This window comes from Corythoichthys intestinalis, chromosome 8, assembly GCF_030265065.1.
Source record: "Corythoichthys intestinalis isolate RoL2023-P3 chromosome 8, ASM3026506v1, whole genome shotgun sequence".
In the NCBI taxonomy this organism is placed as follows: Eukaryota; Metazoa; Chordata; class Actinopteri; order Syngnathiformes; family Syngnathidae; genus Corythoichthys; species Corythoichthys intestinalis.
Window position 1 is genome coordinate 48,904,963 of NC_080402.1, and position 15,414 is coordinate 48,920,376.

The 15,414-nt window shown below is 41.2% G+C and overlaps 1 protein-coding gene across 1 annotated transcript in view; it reads left to right on the top strand.

Moving 5' to 3' along the window:
- wipf2a (WAS/WASL interacting protein family, member 2a) overlaps positions 1-14,874 on the top strand; it is a 33,895-nt gene extending 19,021 nt beyond the window's left edge. Inside the window, exons 4-8 of the mRNA XM_057843764.1 lie at positions 2,539-2,643; positions 2,812-3,438; positions 11,107-11,349; positions 11,431-11,532; positions 12,053-14,874. Coding sequence (XP_057699747.1) covers positions 2,539-2,643; positions 2,812-3,438; positions 11,107-11,349; positions 11,431-11,532; positions 12,053-12,096 — 1,121 coding nt within the window. The 3' untranslated portion in view covers positions 12,097-14,874. The remainder of the gene's footprint in view (positions 1-2,538; positions 2,644-2,811; positions 3,439-11,106; positions 11,350-11,430; positions 11,533-12,052) is intronic.
- The last annotated feature ends 540 nt before the right edge of the window (positions 14,875-15,414 follow it).

Consider the following 15,414-nt stretch of genomic DNA (forward strand, 5'->3'; position numbering starts at 1 on the left):
TATTAGAGCAGGGTTCACTGAAAGATGACTACAAATACGGCTGCTCCTTCAATTTTGTGTGCTGTGTGACCAGCTGAAAAAGATCACTATTATTATACAGATCGTTGTCACTCCCGCTCCTGCACGCTCCCGTTGACTTTCATTCACATCCCGTCCCGATCATATTGATCCCGTCCCGTGGGATTCCCGCGTGAATCCCGTGCCATGATGGGAGTCCTGACAAAATGTCATGCACTACACTACACAGACGGAGATTTTTTTTTTTTACACCTAGTCATACATTTCAGAGAGATGGGGAAATGTAAGTTCAACAAAGCGTGGTTCCCTTTTCTGAAACCAGTCGATAGTAGTTTGTTCGAGGCTTTTTGCATCATTTGCAAAAACAAAAAACAGCCGGGTACAATGGGCATGAAGGCACTAGAGTCCCATGCTCAATCATCCAAGCACATAAGCTCCATGAGAGGAAAGAAACAAACTCCCTCCATTACTAGCGTTTATCACTCTGCCTGTTTAAGCCAGCCAGCTGCTCACGAGCCTGAAGAGGCTGAAGCTAAAGCCAGCCAGCAAGCTGCTAATGTAAGCGAAGCGACAGCAGCTAACACTAGCCAGCTAGCTGCTAGTGCTGCCCATTTAGTTTTTGTCATCGTCTAAATCTTTTGGACGAAAATACTTATGTCTTATTCATATTTTAGTCATTTTAAAATGTGTTTGTCTTCGTCTTGTTTTTGTTGACGAAAGCTCAGACTAATTTTGTCTAGTTTTAGTCGCCGTTTACTTAAAATGTTCTCGTCTCTAAAATGCAAAAGTTTTAGTAGTAGTTGTAGTTATGTTGTAGCGTGCACAAGGACAACCCCAACTTCCTGTTGATAAAACACTCTAAGCAGCAAAACAGTACATTATTTTCACTGGCCTAATGATAACGCGAATGCAATGGTAACGTTTACGAGTTACATTTAACGTGTGATGATCACTCAGCATAGACCTTTAATGGCTAAAACAAAATTGTATATTCTCTATTGCCAAGATAGGAAAACAAAACCTAATATGTGTTGCAAAACAAGTAAGCCTGGAGATGCGAGGACACTGGTGAGTTGGGGGTGGAGGGTTCAGTACGTCACATGTCACACAACCAGACACTGCTACAATGCAGGCGAACTACACATAAAATTTCACACATTGTGAACATGTGTTGGAAACTATGGCGTAATTTCCTCTCAATCTCATCTCGTCAGACGAAAACTGACATTCGTGTCGTTATGTTTTAGTCTCCCAAGACATGCTTTTAGCTTATCATCTCTTCACTGTCATGAAAAAATTGTTCATCAACGAAATATTTTTGTCATAGTCGTTGACGAAAACACTTCTTTGTCGATATGGCTGTTGATTGGTATTAAGTTTTTTAAAAATTAATTGGGTCTTAAATATAACTTGAGGAAACCTGTAGGAACCTTGGAGAGAGATTAAACACTAGAGGTTTGTGAAGTTTCCGATTCTCCAATTAGTCACGATTCGGCCGTGGAAGATTCGAGAACTATTCACAAACATCCAAATTCCGATTATTGAAATATGTCAAGTAAAGTGGAACTAAAACACAGTTAGCGCAGTCTTTGGGACGCAATGAGGACGGACAGAGAGTAAACATCAAGCAACATCGATTTACCCTATTGAACTCTCTTAACAATAAACACAGCCGCCACCACATTTCTTGTTCTAGACAATAAATATAAAACTCACATGCTTACACTCTTTGTACATGGCCAAAAACAAGTTATATGAACCACTGACTGTTGAAGAAAAAAAAAAAAAAACTTCTACTCTTCTCTTTGAAGTGCTGCCTAAATGGTAAATGGTGTTATACTTATATAGCGCTTTTCCACCTTTCAAGGCGCTCAAAGCGCTTTACGCTATCTCGCCATCCACCTACTGGTGACGCAGCACCAGGAGCAACGTAGGGTTCAGTGTCTTGCTCAAGGACTTCTTTTTATAAATTAACTGCATTTTGATGAATAATGATTTTTGGATTTTTTTGCATTGTTGAGCAATTATGTTTTTTTTTTTTATCTATTTTTTAAAAACCACTTAGAAATACTGTTGTGAGAGAAAAACGGTGCTGCAATTTCACGTTATGGTCTTTAACAGTCTTTTCAATTTTGGCCAGACATATTTTCAGTTTATTAAATGCATTTGTTACATGGTAACAATATTTGCACCTGTGCATATTTGATTGTCGTGCAAATTTAAATTTTCAAAAAATGTACTAGTATTTTTGTGACAAATAATTTTGTGCGATCATTGAAATGGGATTAATCAAGATGTATTTTTTTTAATCATGGTTCAACCCTAATAAAAACATTGACTAAATAGCGACCCGTTAATCCACACACTTATTTTTTAATAACAGTTCAATTCTATTGCTAATTAGTTATTTCTATTGTATTGGCTGCCATTTATGGCGCTAAGTGTCCAATCTGTCTGGACTTAGAGAGCTGACAGCGAAGGAATGTCCATCTTAGCAACACTCATCTTGTCTTTTTGCAGAATCCGGGGGTGGAGGTGGTCATGGAGGAGGAGGAGGAGGAGGAGGTCCAATGGGAATGGGGGGACTCTTTCAAGGAGGTGTGCCAAAGCTGCGACCAGTTGCAGGTAACATTCAAAAACAAATAAAATAGTTTTGTGACCATAGAGGCACAAAATAAATCTTAAATGGCTAGAACAATAATTTTTAAAAATATATTCAATTTGGCACTGTAGAGTTGAAGCATATAGTAACCCATTAGATGTCGACGTGTTTGACTGACCCCTGTCTTTCAGATGGTTCTTCAGGCGGCTCGGTGGGCAGGTCTGCCCTGAGGCCGCCAGGGTCAAGGCCATCGGCTCCTCGCCCTCCATCTGGCCGCTCGGCATCACCGTCTCCCCCTGAGCATCAGCGCTCCCACCGGCCCTCCCTGCCCGACATCACGCGACCCCCCAACAGCAGTAGCGGCAGCTCCTCCTCCAGTGGTGGCATGAAACACAGCACGTCAGCCCCGCCCCCTCCACCACCCTTTAACCGGGGCGGGCGCAGCAATGCCCCGCCCACCCCCAACCTGAAGGTGTCAGCGCCCTCGTCCTCAGCACAGAAGCCCTTACCACCCACGCCTAATCGAGGCGCCGCTCCTTCCAACGCCCTCAAGAATGCCCTTTCCTCTGCCCGGATCCCCAGTGGCGGGTCCTCCGCCCCACCCCCTCCGCCGCCCTACAGGATGCACACGACCAACGGGCCGTCCCATGTTGATGGGGGCGCAGCCCCGGAGCTGCCGCAAAGGCACAACTCGCTGACCAAGAAGCATACAGCGCAAGGGCGCAACCACGCCCCACCTCCGCCGCCATCTTTATCGCCCTCCCCGCAGGTTAGCCGACCGCCACCCCCTGCCAGGGAGCCACCGGGGCGCAGAGCAGGTAACCAATACAGTACATCAAGCCTGATTCATTTTTCTCAACTTTATTCACAGCAAGTGTAGAGTTTAAAGTCGTTCATTCCACAAAACCACAACAGCTAATATTCCCTTGGAGCACATGCTTTTCATGTTGACACACCATCTGAGGTCTAATTTAACTCGAATGCTGGCTCCTTGTTGGCATATTACATATTTAATTGTTTCACTCACCTCATTGTGACTTTAGTATGATGCTAAGCAACAAGGTTTCACGTCAGAGACCTTTCACTGTTACACTATGTATTAATCTGAACGTGATTCATCTGTCGTGCACGTAGTTCTTTGTGCTGTTGTTGCAATTTTCTTTTGATTGTCAGAGGAGGTATCGAAACTTTGCGCAGAACGCTGAGAGGAACTTTATGCAATTAAAACATGTTTTTTTTCTGATGTGCTTTTTTTGTGGGACAACTAACTAGCATTGGGAAGTCATTCCAAGTCTTTTTTATTTTGCCTTCAGCTATCAGCTGCCTGTTCGAGTGTTCAGTACCTTGACATGAGGCTGGTATCTGTGCGATACTGATACCTGGTATCTCTATTTTACCATTATTTATAGGAATTGGTTGTGATGTTAGATGTAAAAGTGTTTTAAGACGTACTTGAAAGCAGCAGAAGTGGCAGGAGTAGAGTGCCTTGCAAAAGTATTCGGCCCCCTTGAATCTTGCAACCTTTCGCCACATTTCAGGCTTCAAACATAAAGATATGAAATTTAATTTTTTTGTCAAGAATCAACAACAAGTGGGACACAATCGTGAAGTGGAACAACATTTATTGGATAATTTAAACTTTTTTAACAAATAAAAAACTGAAAAGTGGGGCGTGCAATATTATTCGGCCCCTTTACTTTCAGTGCAGCAAACTCACTCCAGAAGTTCAGTGAGGATCTCTGAATGATCCAATGTTGTCCTAAATGACCGATGATGATAAATAGAATCCAAATGTGTGTAATCAAGTCTCCGTATAAATGCACCTGCTCTGTGATAGTCTCAGGGTTCTGTTTAAAGTGCAGAGAGCATGATGAAAACCAAGGAACACACCAGGCAGGTCCGAGATACTGTTGTGGAGAAGTTTAAAGCCGAATTTGGATACAAAAAGATTTCCCAAGCTTTAAACATCTCAAGGAGCACTGTGCAAGCCATCATATTGAAATGGAAGGAGCATCAGACCACTGCAAATCTACCAAGACCCGGCCGTTCTTCCAAACTTTCTTCTCAAACAAGGAGAAAACTGATCAGAGATGCAGCCAAGAGGCCCATGATCACTCTGGATGAACTGCAGAGATCTACAGCTGAGGTGGGAGCGTCTGTTCATAGGACAACAATCAGTCGTACACTGCACAAATCTGGCCTTTATGGAAGAGTGGCAAGAAGAAAGCCATTTCTCAAAGATATCCATAAAAAGTCTCATTTAAAGTTTGCCACAAGCCACCTGGGAGACACACCAAACATGTGGAAGAAGGTGCTCTGGTCAGATGAAACCAAAATTGAACTTTTTGGCCACAATGCAAAACGATATTTTTGGCGTAAAAGCAACACAGCTCATCACCCTGAACACACCATCCCCACTGTCAAACATGGTGGTGGCAGCATCATGGTTTGGGCCTGCTTTTCTTCAGCAGGGACAGGGAAGATGGTTAAAATTGATAGGAAGATGGATGCAGCCAAATACAGGAACATTCTGGAAGAAAATCTGTTGGTATCTGCACAAGACCTGAGACTGGGACGGAGATTTATCTTCCAACAGGACAATGATCCAAAACATAAAGCCAAATCTACAATGGAATGGTTCAAAAATAAACTTATCCAGGTGTTAGAATGGCCAAGTCAAAGTCCAGACCTGAATCCAATCGAGAATCTGTGGAAAGAGCTGAAGACTGCTGTTCACAAACACTCTCCATCCAACCTCACTGAGCTCAAGCTGTTTTGCAAGGAAGAATGGGCAAGAATGTCAGTCTCTCGATGTGCAAAACTAATAGAAACATACCCCAAGCGACTTGCAGCTGTAATGGGAGCAAAAGGTGGCGCTACAAAGTATTAACGCAAGGGGGCCGAATAATATTGCACGCCCCACTTTTCAGTTTTTTATTTGTTAAAAAAGTTTAAATTATCCAATAAATTTTGTTCCACTTCACGATTGTGTCCCACTTGTTGTTGATTCTTGATAAAAAATTTAAATTTTATATCTTTATGTTTGAAGCCTGAAATGTGGCGAAAGGTTGCAAGGTTCAAGGGGGCCGAATACTTTTGCAAGGCACTGTAGTTCATTTGATTGTAGTTTGTAAAATTAGAGGAGGTACTAGCATTGGCATTACTAGTAGATGTAGTCGCTACAGAAGAAAGGGAAGTTGATGTAGGATTTGGTTATAGGTAGGGTTGGCCATCGTTTGAAATTGAACGATTCCAGTTCCGATTCCGGGTCCATGTTTCAATTCCGGTTATGAACGATTGTCGATTCAGATTCTGATAAGAGACAGGGTCAAAAAATGTTTTTAAAAAAAGGTAGGGTCAAAAAATGTATAGTTTAAAAATGTATTAGTTTATATTAATGTCTTCTCAATTTAAAAAAAATATATATGAATTTAAAATATATTATTATTACTATTTAATATATGAATTTGAAATTATTATTTATTGTTAATACAATTGATATGAAATTTATAGATTATTCGAACTTCTCACAGGGTTATTTTTAACCTGTATATAAATATCAGTCTTTTAACTCGAATGTGATGAAGTGTCTTTCCACAGGAGTGCTCTTTCACAAAGATGTCAATTTTTCATAGCTCACAGAGAAAACATTTACTTACATTCTTTTGCCATACATGTACCTTTAGCTGGAAGCTACGACGAAGCATTAGTATTAATTCTTCTATTGATTATATTTGATATAGATGAGGAAAAAATGTTTCCTTATTTGTAAAACCAATTCTGTTTTATTTACATACACATGCAATGTTTATGTTGTGACAATACCAGTTAGGCCAGTGAGTGGCGCTGTAGGAGTGTACGTATAATGAGGAGAAGCGATGAGAGCGTCTGGCTAAGATGCTTTGTGATGTGATGCTATGTTTTCACTGCTACGAGTTCATTAAAAAAAAGTAATCGAATGCTTCATATAGCTGCTTCTCTCTAAATAAGCAACACAACAGATTCCAAAACAAAAATCCTTTTCATACTGTTGATTTTAACGGAGGCGTCTACTGCTTTAAGATGGCGGCTGTTTACTACCGCCAGCTATATGTTCTAACGCTGCAGTCTGTCATTTTGCATCTAGTTCTATATACATGATATCGACTATAGCCGAAGTAATAGTACGACTTATTCTCGTACTATTTTCCATCCATCCATCCATCAATCATCATCTGCTAATCCGGGGTTGGATCGCGGGAACAGCAGAAAACAGATGTAATGTATTGTTTTTCTTACCTGGTTCTGACGGCGCAGCGTGTCGACTACATAGCACCCGGCTAGCTTTGCACTTAGCACTTAGGCTATATTCCATGAAGCCGGTCGTGCAACCACCTTTGCATGATATAGTTGTGTTGCAAATGGTGGACTGAGCTGGCTGGTCTTTTGTTTTTGAATGGTCTTTTTCTTGTAAAGTTAAGCCAAACTTTTGAACGCTGCGGCAACGTGTCCATGGTTGTTATCAAGTTGCAATGCACAAAGACGCGCTTCTTGTGGCTTCTTCGTGGTTTTCGGCAGCTTTTTTTTTTTCTGCTCTGCGGTCAGGGCATCGAAACATGGAATCGAAATGAAAAATTTCGAACGGTTCCGAGAGAACCGGAGTGGTAGAATCGGGTCCCATCGATGCACGATGCCCAACCCTAGTTATTGCACATGTAGCGGCCATAGAGGAAGTAGTTAAACTAAAAAAGTATCTGGGTTGGATCTTGATCAATTAGAAACATGTTATTAGAAGCCTTTGCTATTGCTCCACTATCTGTGCATAATCAGCAAATTGTTGATCCTCTACCCATTGTAACTTCTGTTAGACACTGCCACTTTTAGGGGCCGTTTACATGGTGAGGCTGTGACACTAGACGCAACGATTTTGTTGCGGAATGCCTCGACGGGAAAGACGCAGACTTTCGATTCTGGCCTCCAAAGCGGAAGGATTCAATTGCGGGGCTTGCTCCGCAACTATATACAGTGGGGCAAATAAGTATTTAGTCAACCACTAAATGTGCAAGTTCTCCCACTTGAAAATATTACAGAGGTCTGTAAATGTCAACATGGGTAAACCTTAACCATGAGAGACAGAATGTGGAAAAAAAAAACAGAAAATCACAGTTTGATTTTTAAAGAATTTATTTGCAAATCATGGTGGAAAATAAGTATTTGGACAATACCAAAAGTTCATCTCAATACTTTGTTATGTACCCTTTGTTGGCAATAACGGAGGCCAAACGTTTTCTGTAACTCTTCACAAGCTTTTCACACACTGTTGCTGGTATGTTGGCCCATTCCTCCATGCAGATCTCCTCTAGAGCAGTGATGTTTTGGAGCTGTCATTGGGCAACACGGACGTTCAACTCCCTCCACAGATTTTCTATGGGGTTGAGATCTGGAGACTGGCTATGCCACTTCAGGACCTTGAAATGCTTGTTACGAAGCCACTCCTTTGTTGCCCTGGCTGTGCGTTTGGGATATTTGTCATGTTTAAAGACCCAGCCACGTCTCATCTTCAATGCCCTTGCTGACCGAAGGAGATTTTCTCTCAAAATCTCTTGTTACATGGCCCCATTAATTATTTCCTTTACACAGATCAGTCGTCCTGGTCCCTTTGCAGAAAAACAGCCCCAAAGCATGTTTCCATCCCCGTGCTTCACTTTGGGTATGGTGTTCTTCGGATGCAATTCAGTATTCTTTCTCCTCCAAACAAGCGAACCTGTGTTTCTACCAAAAAGTTCTAATTTGGTTTCATCTGACCATAACACATTCTCCCAGTCCTCTTCTGGATCATCCAAATGCTCTCTAGCCAACCGCAGACGGGCCTGGACGTGTACTGGCTTTAGCAGGGGGACACGTCTGGCAGTGCAGGATTTGAGTCCCTGGCGGTGCATTGTGTTACTTATAGTAGCCTTTGTTACTGTGGTCCCAGCTCTCTGTAGGTCATTCACTAGGTCCCCCCATGCGGTTCTGGGATTTTTGCTCACGGTTCTCGTTATCATTTTGATGCCACGGGGTGAGATCTTGCATGGAGCCCCAGATCGAGGGAGATTATCAGTGGTCTTGTATGTCTTCCATTTTCTAATAATTGCTCCCACAGTGGATTTCTTACCACCAAGCATTTTACCTATTGCAGATTCAGTCTTCCCAGCCTCGTGCAGGTCTACAATTTTGTCTCTGGTGTCCTTCAACAGCTCTTTGGTCTTGGCCATAGTGGAGTTTGGAGTGTGACTGACTGAGGTTGTGGACAGGTGTCTTTATACCGATAATGAGTTGAAACAGGTGCCATTAATACAAGTAACGAGTGGAGCCCCATTAGACCTCGTTAGAAGAAGTTAGACCTCTTTGGCAGCCAGAAATCTTGCTTGTTTGTAGGTGACCAAATACTTATTTTGCACTCTAATTTGGAAATAAATTCTTTAAAAATCAAACAATGTGATTTTCTGTTTTTTTTCCCACATTCTGTCTCTCGTGGTTGAGGTTTACCCTTTGTTGACAATTGAAGGCCTCTCCAATCTTTTCAAGTAGGAGAACTTGCACAATTGGTGGTTGACTAAATACTTATTTGCCCCACTGTAAATGGAACGCTCTCGCTCCGATGACGTCAGCACTCGCACACGTCACTTTGGGTGTGCGCTGTTGCCGCAACTAAAGATTCAAAACCTCAAACAGTCGGCTTTAATTTACTGTTTTTATTATATTTCGTAAATAAAATGTATTTAATGTTCGCATTTTTGTGCCTTTTGAAGCAAAAGAAAAAAATGTGGGGACGCCGTTGCTTGGAGTGGATGGGTATGTTGTCTTCTAGGCTGAGGAGGTTGTTGTCAAGGAAGTGCATCATTGGTATTTGTCTTGTAAAACTGCACAGCTTCCTAGGCCTGGCATGAATACAATATCGTTGTCACGCTGATATTGCGACATTGTTCGAATGGAGATGGAACCAAGACGGAACCATGTAAATGCAAACATTGAATGTGTTGTATTCTTGGGGCATCACCATGTAAGTGGCCCCTTAGCTCTTTTTATATTCAATCTTGTTTGCAATAGCCTTCGTGTTAATTGGTCTTTCAGTTTTTCATTAATGTGCAACTGACTTTTCCAGGTTCGTATTGCTACCATCCTAACTTTTAGAGATTTTTTTGACACTTATGAAATTTCAAATCATTGTTTCCCTTAAAATCATCTGTTTTAGTTTGAACCTTCGGTGCCATCTAGTCAGATTAATGTATTGAAATTTGGCAGTCTCGCATCATTTTATTCAATTTATTTCAATTTTATTTAATTTTTAATTTTTTGGAATCCGGCACTATATGTGGTAGTCGAAGTAGTTTTAGTAGTAGAAATGGTGATGGAGGTGTTATCTGTAGTAGCACAAGAAATAGAAGTGGTTATAGTGAGGAAAAAATAGGATTATTTGTAGAACTGATGCTATTTGTTAGCGTATTGGCTAATTATTCCCAATTATTTTCAATGCTGCTAGGTTCAACTTTGTCAATAGAAGCATTTTCAAATGTTGAGCACACTCAACGTTTGTGAGCAACAGTGGAGAAAAGAAAGCCGTTTGCCTCACGTTTGTCGGAACATGTACATGTTTGAACTGGTCGTTGTGTTGTTTTTGTCGTATGAAGCTGGCAGATTGAGAGCAACTAGAGTGCTCGCCTTTTTTTCTTGGGTTAGGGTTTTTGTATCTTTGAATTTCAATGTCTTTGAGTTTGAGTTGATTTGGAATGATCAGGGACAAACATATCCTATCACAACAGGTCTGCATGACTGCTGCTTGTTCGTCAGCATTCCTCGCCTCGCGCCGCTGACATTCCCCTCTCGCATTTGCTGACTTTATACATGTTTTAGATTTCCATTCCAACCAATCTTTGTAGTATAGTATTTATATTTATTTGTGAGGATGCTTTGCAAGGATAATAATTATATCCTATAATATAATCCGTCCACTTTTTTTGGCGCACCACACAGCCCACAAGCTTTGACTAATTGACACTGATCCGACTTCCAAACGTGAAATTCACGCGACGCAGACTGTATTTAGATTTGGACCTTTTGTGGTTAAATAAACAAACAAACAAAAAAAAAAGCCCCCATTTCAAATATTCCTACATTTTTTATTCTGAAAATCAAATCGCACAAAAGTTGCATACAGTTTTTGCTAAAAATGTACAGTTTTAGCAAAAGTTGACCAAAAACATTCCCATTTATTTCCAATGCCCCCATTCCTTTCCAATGGGGAAAACATGGAGTAAACGTCTAGCATCACCAATGAGTTAATAAGTAAATGACCGGACAATGATCCAAAATGGATAGCAAATTACAGAAAATCTACATAAAGTGACCCATTTCTCCAGAAATTGCATTTTCAACTTTGGAATGAAATACGGCATTGTTATCTTTAGCATATAAGGTCGAGTGTGTTGCCCGACCTCATCTTGTGTTTGTGTCGACCCCCGCAGCTCCCCAGGCTCCCCTTTCCAACGCCCGGAACGGCAACCGCGATGCCCCGCCGCCGCCCCCGCCATACCGCGGCCACAGCTCAGCCCCGTCGGAGCCCCCGGGCCGGGGTGGTAAGCCTCCGCCACCGCCCTCCATTTCCACTTCGTCCTCATCCTCCCGTAACCCCGCCGGACCCCCGCCGCCTCCCCCGCCCATCCGGAACGGACACTCCTCAGTCTCCGCCTCCTCTAAGTCCATCTTGGGTGAGTCCTGCTTCAATCGCATGTAGCTTGGCACTCGGAGTGTGCTAAAAGGTTCCGCCTTCCTTTCACATCCTGCTGTAGATGATTTTGAATCCAAGTTTAACTTCCACCCCATGGAGGACCTCCCACCTCCAGAGGAGTATCGCCATTTCAACAAGGTCTACCCCAGCAAGAGTGGCAAGGGTAAGCTGGCAGTGAATGATCATCTTTCAGTGTTATTGACAGCCGTAGATGTCTAATCATTTCAACCAAAATGGATGCCAATGAGGGGGAAAAAAGACAACACCTTTAATATGTTCATGCCAGCAGAAAGAATCATGTCAAAATAATTTAAAAACTACAAAATTTCATTTCTATTTCATTCCTGCTGACCGCCAGAGGCGGTGCTGTAAGCACTGTTTGATCCCTTCGCGCATGCGCAGTGCGAGTAATAATTCCAACGAAGTCACCGGTGTCCCCAGGTTGACCCCCGGCAAAGGTGCAACTTCCAGTGTCAACAGAGATCCAGTCCCTTTTTTTCAGCTCAATTGACAAAAGCAGTCTGAACAGGCAGCCAAAAAGACAGATTTGACAAAAAATCGGAATTGTGCACTAAGACCTGCGGTATGAACCTAGCCTAGGTGTTGTCTGTCTCTTTCAGTATACACTCGTTTGGGTGTGTCCATTACTGTAACATTTTTTTTTTTTTTCAATCTCCCCACAGCCATTTTGCGAGGAGCCCCCCCTGCACCTCCGGTGGGAAGGTGAACGCACCTCAAAGCTCATGACTTGAACTCGTCAGCCAAGCGTCCCCATCTGGTGTGCCGTGGTGGGGGAGTGAGGAGGTCCACTCATGCACACAAATACACACATACACTCACAGCAGCAGCCGTTTGGATTTGACGAGAAGACACCTCATGAGACTCTCTGACGTTTGTTTGACTTCAATGTTTGAGGAGCAAAAACAACTCCACAAGGGTCCATAACTGCACATTCCCTCTTTTGATACATTTTTTTCCTTTTTTTTTTTTTTTTTTTTTTTTGTCGGGTGCCAGCTTTGATCTTGTGACACACATGCACACACGATCACGCATGAATGTGGGCTCCATTTTTTTTTTTTCCCTTCTTGATTTCGTTGATGTCGCTCCAGGGTGCGCTTGGAACCACGATGTCCGTGTGCCAAAGGCGGGTGGAGCTTAAAAGCACCCGGTCCAAATGTTGACTTGACGGGCGCATCGTCTGCTTGTTGGGCTTCACATTCCGAAAGGTGTCATAGTTTTTAGGTGTCAGTTCTTCTTTGAACCCTCCTCGTTTTCTGTTACCCTCAACAGTGGGGGTGGGGGGGTGTTTGTATTCCTGTTTTCATGTTGCACAGCGGCCAGCGGAGACGCACGATGCCCGTTTTTTGCACTCGCGGGATCAGGACATGGGTCGTGTCATAACTGTTCCAAGCACGTCACATCAGAGCCTCACTTTTGAATGACTGCGTTTGTTTACTGGGCCGCCGTCAGCCAGCTTTTCGTAAAGGGATCATTCCGGGATTGGGGTCTGGGGGGGCTGGGAAGTGACCATCAGCTGCTTTTCTATGCAAGAATTTGTACAGGTCGTAGTTGCTAGCAGCTAACCCCAAATTAAAAAAAAAAAAAAAAAAAAAAACACTAAAGTGCCAGATGGAGTATGTAGCGGACGGAGCGTTTTTTTTTGTTTTTTTTTTATGTTGTTGTCACTTTTAATGATCATTAAGCTTAAACGAAAGAGTTAAACACTAAAAAAAAAAACGATTCAACTGTGAATCCACAAGATGAATAAAAACACTTTGAGAAGCAGCGCCTCCTGCTGCCGTCGGTTGCCTTACACGAGTTTCGTCCCGTAACGGTACCTGTGCTACTTTGTATTTTTCCAAAAACAAACAAACATAAAAAAAAAAAAAAAAAAAGATATCGGAGTCTATTTGCAAATGTATATTTACACCATAGAATATGATAATCCTAGTTAGCGTTGATCTATTTTTGTGCTGTACAAAGCGTGTAATATAGGAAAGTTCTAATGAGGAGCCGCGCACATAGATGACATCATCATCATCATCAGGGTCATGCCGGTGTCACGTTTGCCGCCTCACGTTGCTTCCTGTTAATCAGCCATCTTTTATCACTTGAAAATGTTTTCAATAAATATATTCCTGTTGGGGGAAAAAGGGGACCTGGAGTGGAAAGTTTTCTTATTTCGTCAAGTATTTCAGCTGTGAATTTAATTGAGTTTATCACTAGTTGATGTCCATTCCATTTGAAGTGGGAGGTTGGCAGTGAATGAACGTTCAAATGAAATGGACGTCTGTCGCCGCCAATGGCAGTGCTCACTTTTCGTTGACGGTCAATGAATTGTTGAGCTATACCGGGGTCATTTTTTTATAGGGCGCCATTTGTGTCCCCAGTATAAATTAAGCTGTATTTTCACTAAATTTGCACAAATACTCATTGAACTTTTTTGTGTGTGTGTTATCAATTATAAATTTAATAGTACAGGCTCCTAAATTACATATATACTAGTATATATATATATATATATGGCGGAAAACACTCAGGCGACTTGAAGTTCTGCTCTGAGACCCCCAATTTGGCCAACTTTCAAAATTGTCCGATATGCATGTGTGATACATCATTGGAAAGCTTAAAATCTCAATTTTCTGGGAGAAGAAAAATTTTGACTAGGAGGGCTTTTTTTTTTTTTTTTTAATGTTTTTTAAACAGCAAAACCCTATCTGGAGGTGAGAACACACGAGAGCAGAATTACAGACGCCATGATTTTGACGAGATATCACATAGTTACCTTGTTTCAATTCAAAAAAATCAATTTAGCATGTATCACTGAGTGTCAAGACACAGGTGTGAATGGCCACAGCTGGATTTTTGGGGGATTTTATGGGTGAAACATGGTAATATAACAAGGGTCGCGATGCAGAAATCGCAGACATCAAGGAGTGGTCGAGATTTTCTTTTTCATATATTTACCCTTTTAAACATTTTTTTTCAATGTTTCTTTTTTTTGATCGATTATCATCTAAGATATCGGAGAAAATGCACAGTAACACAAAAAAAATACATTTAAGCGACAGTTATGAGGTAGATATCCGTGAGTTTTTTTTTACAGATGCCATTTTTTTCATTATGACATAATTTGTTGAAAAGTTTAAAATATGTGAGTGAAGTCTTTTTTCTTTTTTTTTTTTTTTTTACCCCAAATGAAATATGAGACATCAATTCATGATTCTAAACTAAAAACGACATTTTGAATAAGAAATATAATTACCTCCGTTTTAAGGCTGGGTTTAAACAAAAGCGGTTGCGCGACGTCTCTAAACGGGGGTTTTCAGAGTAAACCCGACAAATTAAAAATAGTTTGGGGGCTTAATGCGCCATGAATCTGCTATGGCAGCATATACAGATACAGTTCTATCAAACACAACAGTTGTTTTGGCTTAAAATACAGCAGTTTCTTTTAAAGAGGAGTGCAAGAGCAGAAACTGCTTTTTCAGTCTTGTCTGTGTTTTCCGCCATATATATATATATATATATATATATATATATATATATTTTTTTTTTAAAAGGATTTTTTGCAGAGGTGGGTAGTAAACGTGTTACATTTCCCTGTTACATTTACTTGAGTAACTTTTTTTCTTATAGTAGTTTTACCTTGCAATACTTTCTACTTGAGTAGATTTGTGAAGACGAAACACTACTCTTACTCTGTTAGTCAAGGCTACACTACAGTAGTTACATTTTACCATTTTTATTTTACATATTGACTTTATTTTTGCCAGAGATGCTGACATAACTCCGATCAGAGGTAACAATGTTTTTTTTTCTCCACTAGAGGGCACTCATGCTCTTTGGATGGGTGATAAAAAAAACATCAGATATTGTAAGCAGTTACTTGCAATGTAACTCATTACTTGAGTGTTCTTTTAAAAAAAAAAAAAAAAAAAAAAAACTTGTACTTGAATACATTTTTGGATGACTTTTACTTGAGTAACATTATTTAAAAGCAATGCTACTCTAACTTCAAAATTTTCACTTTTACTCTAGCCAC